The sequence below is a fragment of the Acinonyx jubatus genome, chromosome A1 (assembly GCF_027475565.1).
Source record: "Acinonyx jubatus isolate Ajub_Pintada_27869175 chromosome A1, VMU_Ajub_asm_v1.0, whole genome shotgun sequence".
Taxonomy (NCBI): Eukaryota; Metazoa; Chordata; class Mammalia; order Carnivora; family Felidae; genus Acinonyx; species Acinonyx jubatus.
The window spans coordinates 223116628-223143190 of NC_069380.1; the positions used below are offsets into that span (position 1 = coordinate 223116628).

At 40.3% G+C, this 26563-nt stretch overlaps 1 protein-coding gene across 1 annotated transcript in view; it reads left to right on the forward strand.

Moving 5' to 3' along the window:
• The window catches only part of MARCHF11 (membrane associated ring-CH-type finger 11), a 103468-nt gene that overhangs the window by 1807 nt on the left and 75098 nt on the right, over positions 1-26563 (forward strand). The window contains exon 2 of the mRNA XM_027074479.2: positions 79-234. Coding sequence (XP_026930280.1) covers positions 79-234 — 156 coding nt within the window. The remainder of the gene's footprint in view (positions 1-78; positions 235-26563) is intronic.

Here is a 26563-nt window from a genome sequence, read left to right on the forward strand (position 1 = left end):
TTGTTTTGTTTTGTTTTGTTTTGTTTTTTTAAACAGAGACACAAGTACAGATATTCACCTGAGGTGTTATCTTTTCAGGGGGAGTTGTTAAATCCCTGCCGCTGTGACGGATCCGTTCGGTACACACATCAGCTGTGCCTGCTGAAATGGATCAGTGAGAGGGGTTCCTGGACCTGTGAGCTCTGCTGTTACAGATACCATGTCATAGCCATTAAAATGAAACAGCCTTGCCAGGTAAACATCGGTGACATTTCTTTTTCCTGAAATGATCTTGCTAAACATGTGTGCACTTGAGTTTAGTTATTATGAAGGATACCGACATAATGCTACTCAAAAACATTTTATGCAAATCAAAATAAAACCAAGATGAAGAATTTGTGGAGTTGTGCTTTGAAAAATCTGTGACACTTTTTAATCTGAGGAACTCAAGAGACATTTTATTCAAATGGTTTCCATTATTAATTTGTTGCTCTTCGATAAAATGATACCCATCTTTGCTTCTAAAAGGACAGGTTGGTAAACTGTGAGATACTTCAGTTAAATCGATTTTATTAATTGGACATGTTACACTATTTTTATAATATTTTGTTAATTGAAGCTTTGAAGCCATGAATGGGCTGCATTGATGGAAAACACATGCATGTAAAGTAAAACTTTACTAGTCTGGAAACTTCAGTTGAGTCTTTTAGTTTTAATCTGAAAACTAGGCTCTTCACTTAACTAGGTTCTTTTTTGTATGATGTTACATTTAGAAGCTTTGGCTACTTTAATCATTTGTTGTGTTCAAGTACATAGTGGATTCAGAGGTATTCCCAACAGTTACTCTCAATAATACCACTGAAATTGTGTATATTCTTAAACTTTTTGTGTATAATCACATAAAACACAATTGCCATAACCCTACAAATGCCCTTGGAAAAATAGGCTTTCATTTTTTTATGGTGGGGCTGATTCAGGTTCTTTGAATCGATCGGTGGGATGTAAAATTGAAAATATTAAAAATGATGTATTAAATTAATGCAGAATAGTGTGTGACTGATGAGATCTGGTAGTAACCTGGAGCTGAAGTTAGGCAGACATAAAAGTGGAGATTCAAAACAGGGACAAAGGAAGGAAGACAAATGGAAGGAAGAGGGAAAAGGAAAAGTTAGGAGGGGAAGAAAGTCATAAAATCTCTCTATTTCTGCTTACATCAACAAATGCAGCTTGCATTGAATAATATACAATAAGTGAGACTGTTAGTGATCGCAGGGGGACCTGGAAGCTGATATACAACTGCATTCATAATTTAAATTTCATAGATTTTAATTTGTGCATCCTTCGTATGGTTTGCAATTAATTTGCATCTCTGATAGTCACCATTTAAAGCATGATTAGCAGGCATGAAATGAAAATATGAATATTTTCAAGTTGACCTAAGGCTTATAAATAATTTGGAAAGAAGAGTAATGTGGAGGAGTGATGTTATCGTGCTGAAGATAGGCACAAACCTAACACATTTTCCCAGAACCTCTAATTGATTGAACTACTTGGGTATCAATTTATGGATATATCGTAGCTGTCTTGAAAAACACATGGAACCGTGTCCAGATACAAGGATAAGAGTCGTATAATTGGATCTACAATAATTCTATGACTAGAAACATGGGGGAGATGGGAAAGGGGCAGCTTTGGGCCTCCAGTGAAAAAGTCCCATGAGAAGTACCATGGCCAGATGTTCAAGAGTTCAAACAGAATGCTAAGTATTTAAAGAACTTATGGCTACTATATCTTAATTCACGTGGGATGATTAATTTTGAAGTAAATAGAAATAGGTCCTTGATGTAATTTTAAAATACAGAAGAGCAAAGGGCTAGGACAAAAAAATACTGTTTACTAATTCTATAGCAAAATGAAGTGATTGCTACTATGTTTTATTTCATTCATAAAAGGAATCATTCAGTGTCATTTTAACAAAGGCAGTTCCTCAAAATGTGTATATGATATGAAATCAAAACAACAACAACAAAACCAACGAAAACCCCAAACCAAAATGAACCCAGTGTTACTAATACACTAGAACTAATTTTATTACGACACATGTGGATACTGCCGTGCTCTGCAACCTGACCTGTTTGGTAGAGTTAACGACCAAATAATATTTAGAAACAAAGTTGATATAAGTCTGATAATGATAGCGCAGAACATGCCTGAGAAATAGCCCTCCAGGACTATGTCATATGCATATAAAGCTCAGTGCCTTAATGAGTGGAAATCAGTTATAAAGTTCCTAAAGTGTGGATTCTTCTATGAAGGAGCAGGTTATTCTCAGATAAAGTTTTATTAATCGTCTGACATTTCTGTTATGGATGACCTACAAACTGAGCATTTACTCTGATTTTTGGTTTTCTCCCTTGCTGGTGTGAGGCCGATCAGATTTAGCATTTATCACATTCATGCTTTTATGACCTGGCAGACATCCATTTCTTCATGGTGTAGGATCAAACAGGAAGTATGCTGTGGCACTCCTCTTCTTTCCACATCCGTCTAAGTATGGAAGGTTACGTATGTCTTAAGTATAGAGCCCTCTGTAGCTGTGAGTGGGTGGTTCCTTGGATGTAGAACAGAAGAGAGAATAAATAGTAATATTAATAGAGAACATTTGCTGAACACTTACTCTGTGCCAGGCACTGTTCTAAGTGCTTTACATATGCTGATACTGATATTTAATCTTCCTACGAGGTAGGGAAGAGTATTATCTCTGTTTTACACAAATGAAAACTGAGACACGGAAAAGTTATATAACTTCTACTAGGTACATATCTAATCAAAGGCCAGGATTCAGATTTAGTCAGGCTGGCTCTAAGGTCCATGGTCTTAGTCACCACGTCGCATATTGGAAAGTGTTCTCAATTCCATCATGGCCATTTCTGGGCCTATCATGGCTTATCCTGTGTTATGCTGAGTCCATCAGGAACTGGGTTTTAGCCTGGGTCTCTAACATGGTGTAGAAAGGCTTTACTTGTTGTTGCATAACAAAGCACCCCAAATACTTAATAGTTTAAACAACAATCACTTTATCTCTTCAGAGTCTGGGTTGATCGAAGTCCGCTCGTAGGTTCTTCTCCATATGTGGTGTCAGTCTGGAGCTGTAGTCATCCAGAGGTTTGACTAGAGTGGAACATCCAAGGTGGCTCACTTATGTGACTTGTTCTTGGTGCTGGCTGTTGGCTGGAAGCTCATTAGGGGCTGTCACCTGGCACCTTGGTTCTCTTTCCACGTGACTTGGATTTTTCACAGTAGGTTGTTGAGTTCCAAGCGCATGAAAGCAGAAGTTACAGATCGCTTAAGTACAGTTTCATGTATGTTGTATTCTCTTGATTAAAGCAAGTCACAGGACCAACCCACATTCAGAGGAGGGAAAATAGACTCCGCCTTTGGAGTCTGTCCTTCTTTTAAAGAGGGTGGCTATCTTTAATCCACAATAAAAGATAGTTTCTAAAATGGCTCTAACTACCCTGGTCTCCGTATTAAGTACTCACTAGGCCCAGATAGGTCCACAGGCACCGTCATAACTCCCCTCCCAGGGCTCAGAAATAAAAAACAAGCTTGAAAAAATGTATAGGAGGTTGACTCATCAGTGATGCTCGATGCAGACCCCCAAGCACTTCCAGAAATGATTATTACCATGAGGTACCTCCTGGTGCTCAGAGGAATATGGGGACCGAGAAGGGAAAAGAATAGCTAACCAGAAGCAGGTGTATGTGCGAGGGAAACATGTTGCAGTGAGTCTAGAACTTTAGTTTTACTTGTTTTTCTCATTGAGATTAGAATTCTTTGAGACTTTGGGTCTAAAACTCTCCATTCCATTGGGTTTTAGCGATTCTCAGCAACATGACCCAGTAGAAAACGGATGTATCCTCTAAACATATTTAAGCCTTAATTGCTGTATCATTAGCAGTGGAGTTAATTAAGACATTCCAAGTAATTAACATGCATTTACCCTCCTACCTACTTGCAGAATCTATTTTATTGATTAGCATATTCAAGATGACGCATTAATAATATTCTAAGAGTAAAAGCTAATTGTTTTGAATCTCATACTATGGTATAAAATTAGTGGAATCTAAGGACATATAAGATCAATTTTATCTTGAGATGCTGGTGACATTAACTAATTAAGCTATATTCAAGGTTCTGAATTCTTTCAGTGCTTTTTGCAAGGAATATAGACAGTTGAAGAGATAACATTTATTTGGTAACATATTGTAGGAGAATCTTAAGACTTGTTATAAAAGACCTCACTCCTTAAACATAGGAAAATACACTGTAAATGGAAGGTACCTGGGACAAATTACTTAACTCTTTGTGCCTCAGTTAACTCATTTTTTAAAAAGTCGTCTCTATACCCAATGTGGGCTAGAACGCACAACCCTGAGATCAAGAGTCATAGGCTTTACGACTGAGCCAGCTAGGTGCCCTCAGTTAAGTCATCTTTAATAGATCATAATGGCATCTATTTTATCCATTATTTTGAAGACTAAATACATAGATATATGTAAAGTGCTAAGAATAGTGCCCAGTACATAGTAGGTACCATTTTAATGTTAGCTTTGATTATTATTACTTGTTCATTCAGCTAACAGATGGGGACCTTCAGTCACTCACAGGTCCCTGTTGTTTCCTTCAATCTCTTGTCACCAAAATGAAGTTAATGACTTCTCTTTCCATATCACTCTTTATCCCTGGATGTTGACACCCCACTTTTTCTTCGAGAGCACATCTCAGTGTCTGAACAAATTTATTTTTGTACATAATGAATAAACAGCATTTTAAGAATCAGGTGTTATGCTATATAACAATCTCAGCACACAAGGGCGTATGTGCTCCAGAGATAATATCCCTCCCTGTGGGTCCTTATTGGAGTCTACTCATAATCGGGAGTTATGAGATGCTTCCACAGGTGGCCAGGCACAGACTAGTGCGATTCAGTTTCTCAGGCGTCATTTGTTTATACTTTGGAAATGCCCCTACTGAGTGGGGTGTGCCTGTGAGCAAGAGGAGGTTGGAGAAGCCCCAGAGATCCCTGGGGGGCAATCACAAAAAGGCACAGGCAGTTGGCTGAGTGTCAGTCAGAGTGAATGGTGGTGCCCATCAGCTTTCCTTCTCCCCCCTTACTTCAAGTACCAAAGGAAAGGGCGAGGAAGGAACTTGCCTCGGACAGTGTTGAGAGTTGCATGGGGGCCATATACCTTTGTGAATATTAGGCCCCTGGACATTTTTACTAGCCTGTAACATTTTTTCTCAGCATTCCCCTTACTGCTTTGCCTTTCAACACTCAGTGTGCTGTCAGCAACAGGTCTTCTCATAGCAGTAAGAATGACTCAAAGTCTCCTAGGAGGGAGAACGACTTGAGAGCGGTGTTCATTTCTACCCATATTCTCAAAACCCCGGGGCTCATCATGACAGTTTTGAATTAGAGAGGAAGTTGGCACCTGAATTAGAGAGGAAGTTGAATTAGAGGGAAGTTGGGTCCCTCTTGGCTAATGTTCCGGACCTTATTTGTACAGCGTTTATAGAACCTTAACTTCTTGAGGACTCTGTGGTCGTTATTTTCCTGAGTGGGGCTGTGTCACGGAAGGGGTGGTCTACCTTCAGAAGTGATGCAGTCATTCTCGTGATGTAACTGACACACAGCAGAAGTTGACAAGTTATTATAGAAAATCAAGTGTGATTTTGAACATGTAGTAAGAAGACATCAGAGCATGAACTGTATCGCTTTTTCATGCTGTCATTTAAAATACTTCAAAATACTTCAAAATACTTCAAGGCATTTTCCTTTTATGGGTGAAAAATGTCTGCATACATACCACCTGGCTGACATGGTGAACCACCCTTTCTCTGGTTTTCTCTAACCCCTGCTCTCTTACTAACATTCGCTGCGGGCTTAATAGCAAATGGCAAGCTGAAGAGAAGCTTTTCGTTACCATGCCTGAACAACTGAGAAACAACATTAAAATGTAATATTTAAATGCATATGTTGGCATATTTTATAGGTAATTAAAAATGTCAAAATAAACAAAGAACACATCATGAGGCAATTTGCTCGCCTTTGAAATTATTTTTGTTTCATTTGCTTACTAATTCTCAAAACACATGAATCTTCATTTTACTCACTGGAACAGATTAATGATTCTCTGCTGAATAAAATATGTAAATTATACTTTGTGTACTACTTATAAGCCATCTTATTTATTGTATAGGCCACGTGTACAGTGATGTTACAATTTGTCTCAAGGCCGGATGGTTCTGAGATGGCAGTCAAACAGATGGAGTCCATTGAGGCATCTTGTGCTGGTGTTGACCTTTACCCTTTACCAAAAGAGGACTGGGATGATGTTGCCCGGATGGTGGTACTTTCCAGAACTGTCTTCTATACCCATTTGCTTTTCTACACTTCCTAGCTCTGGTTAAGTGTATTTCTATTTTGACACCCCTCTCTTCTTCACTTTCTTCGCCCCTCCCCAGTTGCCCTTGGAAGAGGACACCCCCCCACCACCGCCGCTGCCAACCTGGGGTGGAACTGGGCAGACTTTTTGGTTAAAGCAACTTACGGTGGCAAGAAAATTGGGTAGTGGTTGGGTAGAGGAACCTTGGAATGGCTCCAGAATGTCTTCACTTGATAACATTAATCTTGGTACGTAAACCAGAGGTCAGCAAATCTGTTCCGTAAAGGTCCAGACAGTAAACTGTAGGCTCTGAGGGCCTAAAATATTATGGTTACTGTCCTAGCATGAAAGCAGTCATAACCATCGCGTAAAGGAATGAGCGTGTCTGTGTCCCAGTGAATCTTCACTGGTAGACCTTGGAAGTTGAATTTCACATAATCTTAACATGTCAGGAAATAAGATCCTTCTTTTGTCTCCCCCACCCCACCCCACACCGCAGCGATTTCAAACGTAAACACTTGTGGGCACCACAGAAACAGGTGGATTGCCAGCTGGATTGAGCCCACATGGGTTTGACAGTAGTTTGCCAACCCCCAGTTTAAACAAATTAAGTATCAACATGGACTTCGGTATTTTCTGACCTCTTAGAAAATGAGATGGGTGAAGTGTCCCCAGATTTTTATATGTTTCTTTGTAATTTTGAGTGAAATCATCATACACTTATATCATTCAGAAAATGGTGGGACTGTATCTCCATAACCAAATGCTATCAACTTTACACTAAATATTAAAACCATTGTTTCTTCCGAACAGTTTCTTGGTTGTATTGAACTCAAAGCCTCCATTTCCAGGAGCTGCTTCAGTTAAGTTAGAAGCAGAAGGCGGAGACATCCCAGAAGAAGCCCTCAGTGTCCCTGGAGTAGGCCACCTTCTTGTCCCTTTGAGTTGTAGAATGCATTTTGGAGAGTGTTCGCACATCTATCCCTAAAGCAGGTCCTCCCAGGCTATCTGCAGCCCAACAGGTATGCTTAGAACACCCACTTTTGAATGTTTGAAAATGTTGTTGAGTTTGATTGGGGTTTCCAAGCCTGCCTTCTGGGAGGACAAGCTTATCAGTGAGTGGGAGGGGTTTGGGAACAAATTCTTAACACAGCTCAACAGAGTTTGGGAAAGCTTCTCTTTCTTGGTCGCTTTGTGGTCATTCAGTGGCTGTTTGTAGTACGAATGAGTGAATGAATGAATGAACGAGTGTCTTAGGATGAACAGAACCAGGGGGCCATGTTCATATTTGTGCAGTGAGAATACATCTCAAGGAAAATGATCGAACGTGCGTTCGATGCTGGCACGTCAGCCATCTATCGGCTGTGAGTTTTCAGCTTGTTCTTAAGTTGCTTTTCTAATAATTCTCTTCTGAAGCTGTTCAGGCAAGTATGTTCAGTTCTTCAGACCACAGGAAAAAGCCTTGAGAGTAATACAGAGATCTATTTTTAAAAGCCTAAAATTGAAAGGAAAAAAAAAAAAACCCACAAAAGGTTCCAGAGAGACATGTCTGCTCTTTTCACAAAATAAAATGTCATGAAAAAAGACTCTGTAAATGTGAAATTACCCATGTGTGACACACTTGCTTTCTTGAGGTTGTCACTGGTTGAAGGATTTCATCTAGCATTTGTTCAGAGAATCTGAATAATCTGCCGGAAATTTTGCTGTATGATCACGGGTATAGATGAGCTGCTAAGAACGTCTACGTGGTACAACTCTTTTGGCGTGGAATCTGTCACCTGGCTAAAAACAAGGTGAATTTTTCTTTTTTTTTTTTTGACAAACGGTTTGTACAGTTGTGATGTAACTCCAAAAGTGCTTTTCTACTGGTGAGAATAATACTCCAACCCAGAGAGACACGGAGGAACAGAACAGACTCTTTTCTCCTTGCTCATTCCCTGCTTGGCACGTGGCTTTACTGTGATGTGACCAACTAGGTTCCCTTCTATTTTCGGACCCTGTAAGAGTAGAACGGTGCGACTGAGGAAGGGGGAGTGTGCTTCCGACCATTCGTAGCAGCAGGGAGTGGACCGGCAGGAGATAATCGCCTATAATTACCCGTAAATGGATGGTAGTCCCTGGGGTCTCTCCAGGAAAAACTGCGCTATGGCTTGTGCTTTCTGTATCCTTGGATATTTGACCACGTGGTCCCTGCCAGAGCGTAACTTATAATTCAACAGCTGTTCTACATGACTTAGCCCGATGAGGTCCCGTGTAAGTAGAGGTGGATGGCGCCTCAGCACGAAGCAGCTCACCTAGGAAGACGTGGCCCAAACCGGAAGCATTTGTATACAGGCAAAGCCCAGAAGAGAATTTACTGACGATTTCTGTCCTTGCTCTTAGGTGTGGTATGCTCTGGGGACTAGCGTCTGAAAACCTGCTTTCTCTCCAGTGTTTATCTCTTCTATCAGTTCTCTTTGCTAAAACTTGGGCAGTGTGTTCTTATCATAATAATAGAGTTTCATTGCCTTCGTGTGCCCTTTGGTTTCCTTTCTCATTTTGGTATGCTAATTATGTGCAAGTGGCCAAAGCTTAACTTGGGCACAGGAGGCCCTCCCATATGCATCTAGCTCTTATTACAGGAACCCTCTGGGCGCTCCTTTGTTATATATGGACTTGATCTTGTGCCATGATACTCATTTGTGTCGTGACTCTGAGTTACAATATAGTTCAAATAAACAAGGAACTATTTCTTCAAGAAATTTATACAGGCTCTCCTCGGTTTGTTCAGCCTGTTAAAAAAAAGATTTTGTTTTTATTTTTTTTTTTAATATGTATTTATTTGGAGAGAGAGAGAGAGTGGGGAAGGGGCAGAGAGAGAGGGGAGACACAGAATCCGAAGCAGGCTCCAGGCTCTGAGCCATCAGCACAGAGCCCGACTCAAGGCTCGAATTCAGGAGTTGTGAGATCATGACCTGAGCCAAAGTCGGACGCTCAACAGACTGAACCACCCAGGCGCCTCCAAAACAGATTTTTAAGCATGATAACCTCTCTCACAAGTATCAGGGAATTTTACTTATATTCTTGTTGAAAGAATATTCTAGAAGCCACAGGGGAGTACTTTTTTCTTTTTTCTCCCCCCCCCCACTCACTCCCCAGTATTAACTTCTTTTCTATGTTACATTTGCAATTTTTTTACATAAATATGTATGTAAGGAATCTCTTATTAATTTAAAGAAAAAATAAAGAACATAAAATATTTATAGTAGAATAGAAAAAGAGCACAGGATTTACTAGGAATACATGGAACATTCAGTAAATATTTGTTTCATGCTCATTCCATCTTTTTCTTATTTTCTTGACAACATTATCCCCTTACTTTTTTAGCAGAAGCTCCAGTCCTTTGGAGAGGAAGGGTTATCTATTCTTACCCACGTTGTATCCCCTAGGATCAAGCATTCCCAAGCTCAAATCTGGAAGTTGAAAGAAAATCCTGTTTTTTAAAATTTAATTTAATTTAATTTAATTTTATTTTATTTTATTTTATCTACAGAAAGAGCACATGACAGCAGGGGAGGGCAGAGGGAGAGAGAGAAAATCTTAATCAGGCTCCATGCTCAGCACGGAGCCCAACATGGGACTCGATCCCATGGCCCTGGGATCATGACCTGAGCCAAAATCAAGAGTCAGACACTCAACCGACTGAACCACACAGGCGCTCATGGAAGTTGAAAGGAAATCTTGGATGTAAAACCACCTTTTCATCCTTCTGAAACTGCTTTCTTGTACCCTTCATGAGGGCCTCTCAGTCCTGCTGCTAAGGCTTCTATTAAAGTCATTTTGAAATCTAGATAAGACTTCTCAGCAATTTAAGTAGTATAAAGAAATGAAAAAAAATGCTAAGCCAACAAGATTACAACTAATTGTGTCAAGATTTGTTGGGTACATTTGGATGACACGTGGTTCTTAGAATATGGTGGGAAAGATTCTTGGATACTGAAACTTGTTTGACTAATTTGGTGAAACACATAACAATGGGTGACTAATCTCCCTACCTCCTGCCCACCTCTTCTCTCTGACCTGCACCCTACTGAGACTGAAGGTAGTGTCTGTTACAGATAAGGGCATTTGAGATAGAAATATGCTACTTCATTTTGCACATGATTAAGCTCTACTATAGTAAACGTTAGGAGGAGAAAACTAACCATTTCTTGAGTTGCTTGTAGGGAAAATTTCAATGCTAAGTGATGATGAATGTGTGGAGATTATTGATATAACAGGGCATAGCAATGGATTAATATGTGCATTTTTGGTCTAGAAGATGACTTCACTTGTGTCAAGGGGTAGCCTCAAAATATTTCATCTCTGTTATTTCTTACTAAGAATTATATAATTAATACTTTCCTGTCGATTATTTTTTCATGCGTTCAACATATTAACCTCTATCATATAGCAGGCACTGTTTTAGGCCCAGGAGCAAGGTAAAACAGGCAAACCTCTGCTTCTTATTTTAAATTCTTGATGGTGAGGGACAGACCATAAACAAATAAGCAAATAAATTTTAAGAACTAGGTAATTATAGATTATGTGAATACTTCTAATGGAAATAAAGTGAGTGACTAAAACAGGGCAAACTAGACTCAGCCATGTGGTGCTGGATTAGAGTTGGAGACGTCAGTACAAATTCATGTTTTGCTTAAGATAGATACAACTATTTATAGCTATGTGCTTATGCATGGGTTAGTATACGCCTATCCATTGCCTAGCTCTGTCTGTTGAGAAGGCCTAATAGTAGTGACACTCCAGTAATAACAAACTCACCTAGCGCCAGATCTTAGCTTCCAGTACCATTTTCCAGTAAAAGGAACGGGTCACATACAAAATGCTTATTCTTACACAAGGTGGGTCTGGAGTGGCTTGTGCTGGAAAGTCAAGAAGTGCCCAGAAACCAAAGGGTGGAGGCACAGCAGAGGGACACAAGGGCCAACGTGAAAGAGCCCCCAGTGGCAAAATCTGGAACAATTTGAGGAATGAAATAAATGACGTAGTATAGATTATAACTCAAACTACAATATGAACAGCCATGAATGCATACTGATATAAATAAGTGATAAATAAGTGAATGGGGGGAAAGAGACAAATCTCCCTAACTGAAGAATGCCGAATAATTTATTTGCTTACTGTCCCCTCCGGGAGGTGAGGCGCATCTCTGTGCACCCCTTGAGTGTGGGCTGTATTTAGTGACTTGTTTTCCAAGAGTAGATTGGTTATAGGGTGGGAGGAGCCAATGGAGTAGCCTTCCAGTGGAGAAGCCTGGCAAATTCTGCCTTATCTAGGTTTATGTTAAACTTATGCATGATAAGTCATATTCATAACATATGCCCTTGTTATGTTGTGATGAGACTACTTGACCTCTTATGGTTTTCCTCTTAAAAACCTCTAACCTAGTCTAATAATGACAAAACCATCAGCGCAAACCAAACTGGGGGATAGTCTACAAATGCCCCTTCCACATTGCGAAGGAAAAACAAGGAAAGCCCGAGAAACTGTCACAGACCAGAGGGAGCTAAAGAGATGTAAGGACTGAATGTAATGCGGTGGTGTCCTGGATGGGATGCTGGAACAGAAAAAGGCGGACATCGGGAAAGAATTAGTGAAATCCTAGTGAAGTGTGGAGCTTAGTTAATAAGTGATATACCACTGTTAGCCTATTAATTGTGACCAGTGTGTCAGGGTAATGTAAGATGTTAACAGTGAGGGAAACTGTGTGCAGGGTACAAAGGAACGCTTTACACTATCTTTGCAACTGTTCTGTAAATCTAAAACTGCTCCCAAATTCAGTTTATTAAAAAAAATTATGGGGAAGCCTAAGTCCAACTAGATAGAAGGGGTAGGGAAAGTCTTCCTGAGGAAATGACATCTGAGCTTAGACATAAAGGTTGATGATAATCTCACCTTTGAAAAACTCTAAAGAGCATGTTGAAAGGGAGAGCAGCTAAACCACAGACTGTGAGTAGGAAAGAGCTGGTATGTTCGAGGGAGTAAAAAGAGGACCATGACTGAGGAGGAGCAAATGATGTCTTCAGGGAAGCAGGGGTGCACTTCACCATACAGGCCATTTGCATTTCATTCATGCATTTCCTCATTCATGAGGAATTTGCATTTCATTCTAAGGGCAGGCAGAAGGCTCTGGAAAGTCTCCGTCAGTGGAGTGATGTCTTTTGTTGCTTTGTGGAGACTGGGTTGGAGAAAGGCTGGGCTGAGGCAAGAATGCTGTTAGAAGGCTCCCTTGGTGAATGGGTGGAAGGACAGAGCAGTAGGTCATGATGGCAGCAAACGTGAAAAAAAGTGGATCCACTTGAAAAACGTTTGAAAGTAGAAGCAGCAGGTGTTTAAATTTTATTTTCATTTGTGTAATTCATTTGATGATAGAACATCTGAATTGACCTGAAGCTGTTGATGGTTGTTATTGATCAGTTAAGGTCAATATCCATGTGTTTTGCTGTAGAGATACTGTGATTAGAAAATAGGATGTTGACCTAGATAGACCCTGCTGAGGATGTGGAATGTTCCATTTATGTTGAAAATGCGCCGTATCATATTTTAAAAATCTGGACAATTTCAAATTTGAAACATATATGGCCTAAGGTATTTTGGGTAAGGGATTTTGGCCTAACATATGGTTTGTCCCAGAGACTGTTGCATGCATTTCTGAGAAGCACGTGTATTCTGCTGTTGTGGCATGGTGGGTTCTATAAATGTCTGCTTGGTGTAGTTGATTGATAGTGTTGTTCAAGGCTTCTATTTTCTGTTGATATTCTCTCTAGTTCAAAGTGGGGTATTGAAATCTCCAACTGTTATTGAACTGTCTGTTTCCCTCTTCAATTCTGTCAGTTTTTGCTTTTTGTATTTTGGGGCTCTGTTATTAGAAGCAAATATGTTTATGAGTGTTATACCTTCTTGAGAGACTGACCATTTGATCATGACAAAATGTCCTTCATCTGTAGTAGTAGTTTTCATCTTAAAGTCTGTTTTTGTTTGATATTGTGGTAACAATCACTGGCATAGCCACTCCAGCTCTCTTTTGATTACTGTTTGGATATATATATATATATATCATTTTCATCCTTTTACTTTCAACCTATTTGGTCTTTGAATCCGAAGTGTATCCTTGCAGACAGCATAGGGTAGGATTGTTGGCTAAGGGAGCTTGAACCTGCATATGGTTATTCCTGAAACAGAGCCTCATGAAAAATCAGTAAGAGTCGGTGAGCTAGCTTTCTTTGTGAAGTTATCAGCTTAGGAGATTCTATGATTCTGCAATCATGGTGATTATGTACTGCATGAGATTAAGTGTTTCAGATCCCTAATCAAATAGTCTCTTAATCTGTGTGTTGGTGCAGTTGTCCTCTCCCATCATTCATGAAGGAACTATGTGACTTTTCATCATCTTCTTTTTCCCTGATCACCTGAGACTTGGTGTGAGTAATTGAGGAGTTTTGGGACTCTATGCTTTTCAAGTATCAAGGAGATACTTACTGCCATTCATAAATATCCAACTGCTTCTTCCAGGTCTCCAGAGCGTCCTGGGTATGAGTATGTTGACACAATTAGCCTTTGTAACTTAAGCCCATCCTTTAAAATATTTGTTACACATCTTCTAGAGGGGTTGAGATTATATGAGGGTCAGTATAATACAATAGAAAAAGCATGGACTTTAGCAATGTGCAGACCAGGGTCCAAATTTTAGCTCAACCTCTAACAAAAGCTGTGTGACCAGCAGTGACATTATATATATTAATTCCGTCATACTGTTGGGGAAAGTTAAATCAAGTAGCATTCTCAAAGTTGTTGGCATTTGATTGTGCTTCATTAATTCCTGACTTCTAACCTTATTAGAACAAGTGTTGTAACAAATACAATTCTGCCAGATTTTGTGTTTGTTGTTTATTCATTCTTTAAATAATCCAACAAATACTTAATTACTAATTGATGGGCACTGTTTTAGGGGCAGGGGATGAACAAAAAAGTAAATGAAAGAAATAAAATCTCTGCCTTCAGAGGGCATACAACCCAGAGAGGGAGACAGATGCTATACAAGTATAAATTGCAAGTCAAATAATTAGCAAACTAATTAGGAGCAAGTGCTAAGGAAAAAAATATCGGGCAGAGAAGGAGACCTATAAAATCTTGGGAAGAGGTGGTTAAATTTTTAGGTACATTGGTGAGAGAAGGCTACCAATCCCCGATCTTTGACTTTGATTGACAGAATTTTCAAATTTATGGCTTTCTAGAAATAGGGTATGCTAGTGAATGATTACTTTTCCTACTGAAACACATTTCATTCTGGGTTTCAGTTTTCTAGGAACTGGAAAGGTCAATACTTATAGTTTTATAATTTGCATCAATATGTTAAAAGCCTTTATAGTGGCCAATTCCCTCAATCCACTGTACTATCCAGGATATTATGGTGAAGATTCAATACATTGGTTTTAGGAGCAAGGACAAAGAGTGCAATCAGATGGATGTAAAGAGAAGAAGAGTAGTAAAGATGTATTTTAGAATCACAAATGATCAATTTGCTCTTCCTGAGTCATTCACTGTTTGATCTACAGAATTTTCAAGGGGTAGGATTTTAAATAAATGCCATGATATATGAGAAATTCAGCCTACTTTGGATTATTATAATTTTTAAAGTAATCTCTATGCCCAACATGGGGCTCAAACTCATGACCCTGAGATCAAGAGTAGCACACTCCACCAACGGAGCCAGCCAGGTTCCCTTGGATCATCATCATAATTATTATTTTTAATGTTTACTCATTTTTGAGAAAGAGAGCACGGATGGGGAAGGGGAAGAGAGAGAGGGGGACAGAGGATCTGAAGCAGGCTCCGCACTGATAGCAGAGAGCCGGATGTGGAGCTCGAACTCACAAACCGTGAGATCATGACCTGAGCCAAAGTTGGACGCTTAACCGACTGAGTCACCCAGGTGCCCCATGGATTATAATTATTTTTAATAATGATTTTTATAAATATAGTGATAATAAAACAAGTAAAAAACTAATATTGGGCTTATTTTATCCTGATGTTGAAAAACATACAATTTCTAAGGTGGATTGTTTTGAAGAGAAGCTCCATCATCTAACTGAATGTCATCTAGGAAACTTGGCTATTTGGAGAATGGATGTTTGAGGCTGTAATTTTCAAGATAATATAATTAAGAGATACTGAACATGACTTGGCCACTATGAAAATCATGCATTGACCAAAAGAGGGTAAATGACTTTTTATGTTGCTTTTGGAGCTACAGAAACTGACATCTGGGCTTCCAAAATCCATTTGGAATAAATGGCTTCCATTAATCAGTGAACTGGATGCTGGGCAGCCCATCTATTTGAATCTCTGCCATTGACAGAGAATATGAATATAAAGGAGTTTTGAAGGGTAAACACTCCTTCCTTCTCTTCAGAAAACTTTTAATAATATGGAGACACTCTGTTTGAGCTTATGGTACTTAGTCAACCAAAATGGAATAATCAGTTCCCTAAATTTGATGGGAAATGTCATCCATAACTCACAACCCATGGCTTTCAAAGGCCATAAGCAAAGTGGGTTATTAAGAATCTTTTATTCAGAAGAAAAGTGATGGTCATTTCATGGAGAGTAAGATTCATATTTATAAACATATGCAGGAGGGAAGACAGATCATTCTGAGAATAAGCATTCTCCATGGAGCCCTTATCTGGGTTTTCTGTATTTGCTTGAATGCCTTTGTAATAGATAAGTTTAGGTCATCAATTAAAAGTTCAGTGCTTTTCAAAACAAGTCAGAAGTGGCAGGTCTTGAGGATTTATAGGAGCAAGCATCTGACTATTGGTATCTGTTTCCCCAATTAGATGTCAGAAGAGCTTCACTATGCAACTACGCCCTCTAGTGTTTCCTGTTAACTCCACTTGTGTTCTTGAAACGGATCTCATAGTGCACAGAATTCCCTTGACCTTAGACATGTTTCTCTACATTTTCATCTTGTTTGGAAATAAATTTGGGCCAGTTTCCATTTACTTAAAAGGCTTTGGCACCTGGTGTTGTTCACCTAACTTGTTTCGAAAAAGGTGCTCCTTTCTCTGTTCGACCTTGATCAAATCAACCATTTCTACATTTCTGTTTTCTTTCTTTTTTTTTTCCTTGACACTTTTCAATTTGGGGGAGTTAATCTTTACTCTGTTCAGAGATTTTGGAATAGCTACTTCTTGAACAGTTGAAGAGTGTGAAGTATGTGAACCCAAGCAGAATGTGAAATCCATTTAAAGTTATTTTAGGGGGTGCCTCACATTTTGATTGCCCATTGACTATCTGGGCACAGCAACTTTAAATGGAAGATAATTATAGCGCCTAGTGGTCCCTGCCAGAATATTTGCACTATATCCACAATCAAGTATTTTTGATATTTTTGTCAATAAGACAAAAACCCTCTTTTTTGGATTCATCCGTATTTGGAGCAGTTTTGTTATTTGAAAACCAGTCATTGCATTTTGGCTTGTTGTTGCTGCTGTTGTTTGGCTTTAGTTTTTGTTTGTTTGTTTGCTTGTTTGTTTGTTTCAAGGGCCTTTTACTTTTCTCTGGGCGGCATTTTAAAAGAGAATTAGACAAGAAGCAATTTTCTTGATGTAAAACTTATGAACTATATTTGAAAATGAGGTTTTTAATTACTACTGATTGTTTTACTAATGGCAAGCAATCTTGCTTGAGGGAGAAAATTTTTCCAAGCAGCTTGAGTTCTTAGTTAACAACCAGAGGAACTGTAATTAAGCAGTAACTAGGCACCGGGCATCTCCTGAGGTTCGTCATGGCGGGGAGGAGATGTGGAGGATGATTCTCTCTGGCTGGTTGTGAATCCCCAGGAAAGGCTCTGTTATCCTGGAAATAACAAAGAAATAGAGCAAGGAAAAAGGAGAGATAAGTAGAATTTTTCTCTTTCTAAATGGGAAATATAATTTTGCTTTAGAGGTACAGGCATTTCAAGAATACTAATAGTGTGCATTAGAACAAATAGTATTTGTCTGAACTCACATGCATCCCCTTTCCAGATCAAGGAGGCCACAGTTACTCTTGTCTCGATGCAGAGAAAATATGACCTATTTGTTACTGAAAATAAACAGTGTATAAATACTCAAAGAACTTGGTTTGTAACACTTCCCCTGCCTTCTGTATTGAGTAACTCATTTATCAAATAGTACATGCGAATATGGCAAGAGGTACAAAGAATGTTATGTTCTGTCAGAGAAAACCATTTAAACTGTGGTTTCCAAGAGCCGTAGGTGGGGCCGGGGCCTGTAGGAATATGAAGCTTCTGTTAGATGATGATGGGGGCCATAACATTCATTAAATATATTTTACATAGGGTTACAGTGTGTGTGTGTGTGGGGGGGGTTAAGTGAATAAATAAATACATAAATAAAAACAATATCTTTTACATAAAAATGTACATGTAGTACTTCTGCCTTACCAAAACCTGAAATGTATTTCTAGGCCAAAATAAGTTTCAGAGAATATTTAAAAAGCTAAGCACGATAATAATTGCATACATTAGCATGGTTAATTCATAGCCGGATATCTTGGTAGCTAGTGTGTATTTTAGTTTGGCCACCTAGAAAAATATTCTTCATCAGATTTTGGGACAGTAAGAAAAATGATTTATATTATTTATTAAGTGCCTTTTTTTTTCTCTCTCAGCTGCAAACGATAGGGTACTAAATGACAAACACAGTAAATTAAAATTGTCTTGTGTGGTCAATAACATGTTTTCAGCAGCTAAACCTTGAGCAAATGCTGAGCATGTTAATTTTTATGGCAATGTTCCGGCAAAGGGTTGGTACAAAACTGGGACAGTTTTCAATAACATAGCATAAAGTTTCATTGCGAGTAAGGAGAGAAATATTTACACTGATAATGTATCTGCATTGCATGTTCTGTATTAAAACCATTGCCTAGCAGCTCCACACTCACATAAGACTGCTATTCCCATAAAGGACTGAGAGAATACTAGCCATTGTTGAAGGCGGTTTTCGTTTGTAATTTGAAGACAAGACCCCTACTACAGAGAAGGTGCTAACTATACATGGGTGACAGTTGTATGACATGAAAAGTAATACAAAGCTCCTTGTCAAGTATGGGTCTGAATTTGTCTAGCACTTTAGATGTGAGAGAGCTCACTTCTCAGATGCTATCAGAGTCTGATAATGGAATTTCTTCTAGATGTCTGATCAGAACCGAACAGTGCCTGCAAAGTGATGATGCCATCATCAAATTATACAATTATTATCTTTTAACTGTATATATATATACAGCGAATCCATTCAGAGCTCAGCACAACAGATAGATGGCTTTATTCACTTCCAGATACTTATGGATTAAAGCTAACTTGATTGCAAAGCAAACAGCTATGGAAAGTGATGTGGATTAGACAAGTGTTTACTTAAGCGAATCCCAACATGTCATTTCCAGGACTGAAAATATCTTAAGTATGGTTGTTGAGAGCGATCTGGAGTAGGAGGTTAAGAGTTATGTTTGGGCACCTCCCTGTGTACACACTTTCTCAGGCTGACCATGGCCGATGAGAAAACATGGTTTGGGAAACAAGCATTTGTTGTCGCACTACAGTCCCTATTTCTAGAGACCCTTCCTGATAACAGCCACCGTTTATGGAGCACTTGTGCCGCAAGCAGTTTGCAAAGTGCTTAAGAGGCATTGCCCCGTTTCGTTCTCAGGCTGCCGTACCAACGAGTAGTCTAGAAAAATGTGTCTTGCTCTGAGGTGCTTCAGTTTAAGTTGTGCCAAGATTTACAGGATTAAATTTGAATCAGTTTGGGAAAATGGAAAGAATGCTTCCTGATAGGGAGCCTGATCCTAGTTCATGAGCCACCACAAATCACTATGGGATTTGGGTTAAGTCTAATAATTTACTAAACTGTTTTGAACTACACAAGTAACTCAGGAAAATGTAATGGAGTTAAAATGTATGTTAAAATGTAAATGATTCAGGTAGTATAGAAACCAGTGGAATAAAAATGGATAATCTCTCCTTTTGTTTACCTCCCAAGCCCCACCCCCAACCATGACCCCAATCCAAGTGTTCACCGATAAGACTGTCACCTTCTAAGACTTTCCGAATGATTATTTTCATATGTACAAATTCTGTGTATTTATAGTATTTCTCTTTCCTGCTACCTGCCTTGTTCTGCAGTTTCTTTCATTTGACAGCGTTTTGACCCTGTATTATTTTTTTAACTGATGTATATATTCTTCAGAATGGATCTAACAATTTATTTAACAGTTCTCCTGTTGAGGGACAGTTAGTTAGTTTATAAATTTTCGCTGTTGTAAAATGGCGGCAGTGAACTCTATACACTCACGTTGGGTGTATTACTGTAAGGTTGTGTCAGATGTAGAAATGTTGGATTATGGAGTGTCCACCATTAGATTTTTGATAGATATTTCCAAATTGCCCACAGTCAGCACTGAATGAATATGATTCTCCATTAGCATTGTAGGACAGCGGTCATTTCCCCTATTCTGACCAACGTAGGAAATTACCAATTATTAATTATGAATAAATTAATTATTAATGTTGCAGGAAAGTGATACTTTGTTATTTTGATTTGCATGTCCCTGATTACTAGTGTGATTGAACATCGCTTTCTATGTTTACTGATCGTTGGTATTTCTCTGTGCTTGTGAATTATATGTTCATATCCTTTGTCTTTATTGACGTTAGGCTTATTAATTTAAAAAAATTATATTTACATCACTACATTTTTTCCCTTTTTTTTTTTTTTTTTTTGGCCAGCTCAATCCGTCAGTTTCTGTAACACAGCTTACAATCTAACTGGCAGATAGACATTAACAAATCATCATGCAATTAATTTTTCAACTTTTTATGAGGATTACCTTTGTGTTTCTGATTTCTTGCTTAATTGCCTTGTGATTAGAAAACATAGTGGGTAAGAACTCATTCTTTCAGTGTTTGCTGAGACTTGAGTCTTGAGTTTTGGCCAAGTATGTGTCCTGTGTGCTGGAAAAGGATGCGTTTTGTCCAGTTGTTGGATGCAGTTCCTCGGGTTTAATTGGATTGTCCAGTAGGGCTTTGCTCCACCCTTTCCAGAATTCTTGGACTTCTTACCTAGGGTGAAACCCACAGACTTTTTGGACAAGGAGCTACAGAAAGCCCCTTGCATTACTTCCTAACCATGTCAGATAAGATCTGCTGTAGGTGCCCATGGTGGCTGTGATGCCAGTGGTGGCTATCTAAAATATCTGCAACTCAGAAGGGACAGGCATTTCTTTTTTCATAAAAGTGTCAGGTGAGATGCTCCTGGGCTATGAAGGTCATGCGTCAGAGTCCAGGTTCTTCCCCTCTCATTGTCCTGACGTATGCGACCTCCATTTCCAAGTTCATCTTCTTGCCCAGAGCGGCTGTTTCACCTCCAGACGTTGCATCCATGTGCCAACTGGGAGCCAGGAAAAAGAAAGCTAAGCACATCTCTCTAGAAATGTCTTAAAGTGTCTAGAAGCCATCTCCCAGAAGTCGTGCACAGCACGTCAGACTACGCTTCGTGCCTACGGGACGGGTGGGCCATATGACTAAATATGATCATATTTAACTTCAAGACAAGCTAGGAAACGTGTGGAGTTCATTCTGGACAGCCTGTGACCAACTGAATTTTGGGAATTCTTAAACAAGAAAGGGATGCATGGGTACTGAGCAACAGTTACCAGTCTCTGACATAACTCGTTCTTTCAACTATATATCCGTCCATTAATAGCCAACATATTGAATACAAGCGTCTTGAAGTGTAAAGAATATCACACTTAATGTCGGGTGCAGTCTTTGCTCAAACACTTAGACTTTCCCCTTTCTGCGTCCTAAAACACAACTCTGAGCGTGCTTCTTGGGAGCCCTACCAGGAGCTCCTGGTTGCCTACAGAGTGCCGTGCATGCTCCCAGCATGGTGGTCAGGTCTTATTCAAGCTAGCGACATCTAAGCTACCAAATGTACGCCTCCTTCAGTGCTTCCGATAACCCGTGATCCTGCCAAAGAGCTATCCTTGTTTTTCTAGCACAACCCACAAGTCCGGTCTTAGTTCCTGAGCTGAAAGCACTCCTTTCCCATCTAGAAATGCCCTTTCTCTCTTTTCTACATGGAGAAGTTCCCTCTGGCTTTCCAAGTCTAATCTAAAAGCCACTTGTCGACCAAGACATCTTTGAACACTGCAGCACGTGTGTGATCTTCTCCTCCTTGCAACTGCCATGGTACTTTATCTTTTCTGCGCTTCTGTCATCGCGCACACATTTTTATCTTGGCGCTCAAGGGGAGGACTGGTCCCTGACTTAGTATTCCACCCGCCACAGTGCCCAGCCATGTGTATAACATTGGACAATGCATCGAGAAAGGAAATTAAGTGGATGATCGACTGCTTGTAAAATGTGTGCATTTAGTGTCATAGTATTTATTTTATACGATCTGAATGATCGTGCTATGTTAACGTAACTTATGCTCTGTGTGGTCCAAATGACACGGTTGCTGCGTTATCGTTGTAATAAACTGAGAGATGCATTTAGTGTGAATATAGCATAACCAGCTGCAGGTGGCGAGAGAAAACACGATACCACTTACTGGCATATCTTAATATTTTAACAGACCCATTCTTAGCCAAATAGAGGAAGCAGAATTTAGAAACGGTGCCAATTCCTGCAATTGAATCCATCAGGGTACACTTTATTTCATCAACTTTGGGAGGGTGTGATGAAACTTCCTGGGTTCCGTTCGTGTCTCTGATTGAGGGGAAGAAACGGATCTCTGATTTTGCTGTGAGAGCTGTTTGTAGGCAGTCTCTTCTCTTGTGGCTTTATGCCTATCTCTTCTCGATCGGGATTTCTTTGTATTGGACTGGGTCCTGCCAGAATTTGGCTTGGTTTCTTTAAGATGAATTAACAAACAGGGCTTGATACGGTTTGTGACACGGCTCTTGATAACACTTACTGTTCTTGTGTCATAGCTATACTTGGAAGGTGCGTTTGACCTATAGCGCTCCACGTTGGGCCAGAAGCTTGGAACAAATCTCATGTTTGGACAAAAACTGAAAAATTTCTTCGTGATACAGAAGGAGGGGGGCAGGTAGACACTGTGTGGTTTGCATCACAGCCATTACAAGCCTATTTGTCTCTGTGTATTCATCTTAATAGATGCACAAAAATGCACTTGGTGAAAGTCATTTATTTAGAACCGTAAGCAAAATATAAACAAAAATATAAAGCTCAACTAAAACCCTTTTCATGCTTAATGAGTGAGATACTGGAAATACAGCTGTCACGCGTTATCTGAGGTTGTTCTGGAAGTACTTAACTACCGCAGTTACCTCTTCCTCCCACTGACCATCAGCAAAACAACTACACTTTGCCTTCACCCAAAAATGATGACAGTGGAAAAAATCCCCAAAAAGCCATTATTATTTTGTTTACATTCCTTTGGCTAATGGGGAGATTAGGTATCTCTTCATGTGTTTTATTGGCAATGTTAGGAGCGAGATATGAAGTGTTTATTTGTGGCAGTAACTGGAGACCTGGAAGAAAGAATTCTATTTGATATTGGCTTTCAATAGCTCCCATCTCTTTTCTCCCCTCCCCAACACATAGGCTCCCAAGGTGAAGATGCCAGAATGTCGGCTGCCAGGCTTTTGTCCTTCTAGGAAACAAAATAATGAATCAGTCTCAAAGAGTGGGATATGGTGGGGGAGTGGTTCTGGGAAAAGGATTTGGGGCCTATAAACTGATACTCTGTTTCTAGAGAGTGGTCTAGACATGTTTCTCTGAATATAAAATAAAATGTGTTCAACTCTTTGCCTTGGCAATCCTACCTTAAGAGGTTTACCGTAAGGATATAATTATAGGAGTCTGAGATGATGGATGTATGAGGATATTGGTTTCAGCCTGGTTTGTGATAGAGAAATATTGAAAAAGACCTAAATGCTGCTCCACAAGGCCTGATGCACGGTTACGTAAATGATGCCACCCCAACGCAGTGGAGTGCTAGGAAGCCAATGAATGTGTTGACTTGGAAAAATTTTCCACCACCTGTTGATGAGGACAAAGGGCAGGCAACAGAACATGGGTGTGTTCTAATTCCACTTAGTAGCTGAATAGGTAGATAGACCTCTATCTATATATCTGAACATATCTTTGAATGTATAATTATACCTAGAAAAAACTACTAAAATATGGACACTGGTAATTAAAATCCAGCTGGGAAGACACATGTAAAAGAGAAGCTCTTGGGGACTAACTTGGGGAGGATGCTTACAACGACTGAAGGTCACAGGGTTTCAGAGAAGGGAAAGGTCAGCGGCGCAAGAGAGACCAAAGAGGGTCTTACACGGTGGGAAGCACTTGGGTTGGTTCGTTCGCCAGAGTCAGGGGTTGATTGGGTGGAGAGGCAGGAGCAGGATTATGGGCAAGAGGGACAGCATTCACCCTACGATATTTGTGCACAGCAGCGAGGCGGACCCTAGGAATCACATGTAAGTTATAGCTCCCAGACTAGAGGGGCGTACGGCCCACTGGGGGATAAAAACACATAAATTACAACCCAGTGTGGATTGTCCTGTCTGCACTGTGAGAGTACTAAAAAATGGTACCTGCTTAAGCCTTGAATGTGGTGAACAGGGGTAGACGATGAGGGGACCGCCTGAGGGAAGTTTCTAGAAGAAGTGAGGGTGAGTTGAAAGTCAGCAGGCGTTAACTCTGTGGAGAGTAAATACTGGAGGCAAACATGAATGCTTACCTCAAATACAAATGCTTACCTCAGACTTGACCGTTACGCTGTACAAAAGGCCATCCGCAGCTCAGTAACAGGTAATGTGTTGAACCTGTTTGGGAATAGCGCTCCTTTTTCACTCACAGAGCCCGTGTGGGTTTCTCTGGCTTGTCCACTGGGGCCATTTTGCCTGGATGCTGAGCACCACATATGGAGCTGCTTAGGTGGATTGATTTCTGGGTCTGGGGAGGGGAGGAACATCTGTCTCCCCATTTCAACTCCACTCCAGCTCTGTGACAGGCACGGGCACAGGGCAGGGTGAAGAATTTGGGCCACATGCGGCAGGAGGCCCTGGGTCATGGGGCATGTGTCTATAAAGCTTTCGTGGAGACTACCAAAAAGCTTCCAAGGACTTGTACCAACTGATACTCCCACCAAGAGTAGAAGAGAGTGCTTCCATATCTTCACTGGGAAGCATAAGGGCAGAGGACTGTTTCCTCTTCTCAGCTTTCCATCGCCTTTTGTCTTCATTTCATTTGGACCCTAGGTCTTTAAAACAAGAGGTACTAGTGACTTTCTGGAAAAACTTCCCTTAAATTTCAAAAGAAAGCCTTGGACATTGAGGTCAGCCGGGGCTTGGGGGAGGAGTGGAGCTGGGTGGGCAGCACAGAGCAGTGCTGGGGGGAGGGTGGGAGACTGGGAGGGTGCGGGGTGGTGGCGGTGGTGGTAAGGAGGGCTCTGGGTGAAGAGATGAGAGGGGCTGCTAGCAGGGTGCCTGGGTGATGGCTGGGGAAGAATCGGTAGGTGGAGGTGGGGAACAGGTCCTGGAAGGATGGGGTGCTTATTCCCCCTTCCCCAGACTCACCATTGCTCACATGCTTTTGGACAAGGGTCAGTGCTGATTAGAGTTGGACGTTGGTGCCAGGGGTAGGGAAAGAGTGTCAAATATTAGTGAGTATGTGTACCAGTGAGGACTAAAGGAAAGAGAGGAAAATCCCACGTAGACACTGAATTTGGTGAATTTCTGGGTAGCCATTCTTTTGTAAGGAGAATGGAATCATCTATCTATCTATCTGTGTGTGTGTGTGTGTGTGTGTGTGTGCGTGTGTATAAACTTAACATGTATGTATGTGTGTGTATATATATAAATTTAATACCACAACGACACAAAAACTAAATTCATGTCCTCGGTTTCCTAACAGTGCTCTTATTTCATACTCTGATTATTAGATCTGCTGTTGATTGCACCTCTCCTCCAATTTTTCCTCAATATTCCCTAAAGTGTACAATATAAACCAGGAGCAGAAGATGAAGAAAAACTCACTTTATAGACATTTCCTCATGGGCGAGGGTGCACCACGTGGCCTTGCAGGTGGTGTAGACATTTCCTGGAATATACAGTTGTATAAACCATATAACCTGGGCCCTGCAGCTTATTCAGTGTATTCCTGGGTGCTCGTTGAATGCGTATCGTGTTCCAGACACAGACAACGAGCCCACATACCTGCAAACCAGTGTGCAGAGTGATCGGAATGGTTATGTGTGCCACACCATGTTTACTTAGCAAAGACGGGTCCAGTAGCCTCTATGTTCTCCTCTGAGATAATTGGGGACTGATTCATGGTCGTTCAACATACACATTAAAGACCTTCTGGATCAGCCCTCTTTTCTAAAAGGAGAGAGGGGGTAGCCAAGCTCCTCGAGACAATTAGTGACTGAGCCCTGTCTAGAACCAGGGCCCCCTCCTTCTACCAAGAAGCTTTGTGGGCAGGAGCATGGTTTACTAAGCCCATAGGTCAGGTTTTGAGTCTCCGCGTTTACTGGCCTTGTAATGTTGGGCCTGCTTTTTAACCTCTCAGTGCCCCAGTTTTCTCAACTGTCAAAAGGGGATAATAATAGTAGTAACTGTGTCACAGGGTTTCGGAGGATCAAATGAGAACATGCACGCAATACACTTGGCCGAATGACACATGGAGTAAACGCTCCATAAATATCAGCTGTCATTAGCGGTGTTTTTAAATGAAGGGTTTTATAGTTGAAGGCAGAGAAACACTAAGTACCGATTCAAGGTGTTCTTGAAAGTCCCCATAGACTGGCCAGTGAAAACCTGTTCTTTTGTGACTGCCCTACTTTAAACGCAGGCCCCTCAAACAAGGCATCTACCATGACATCAAATGAAAGGGAGTTCTTTGAAACATTACTTTCTTTGGGAAAACTGATCAAAGGACTACTGAGATACTTCAGGATTTCCACTTAGGTACACTTGAACACAGTTAGCAGATTCTGCCTCTGTTTTAGTGTCTGTCTGCCTCTCTCTCAATGTTTTTCAGATTTTTAGCACAG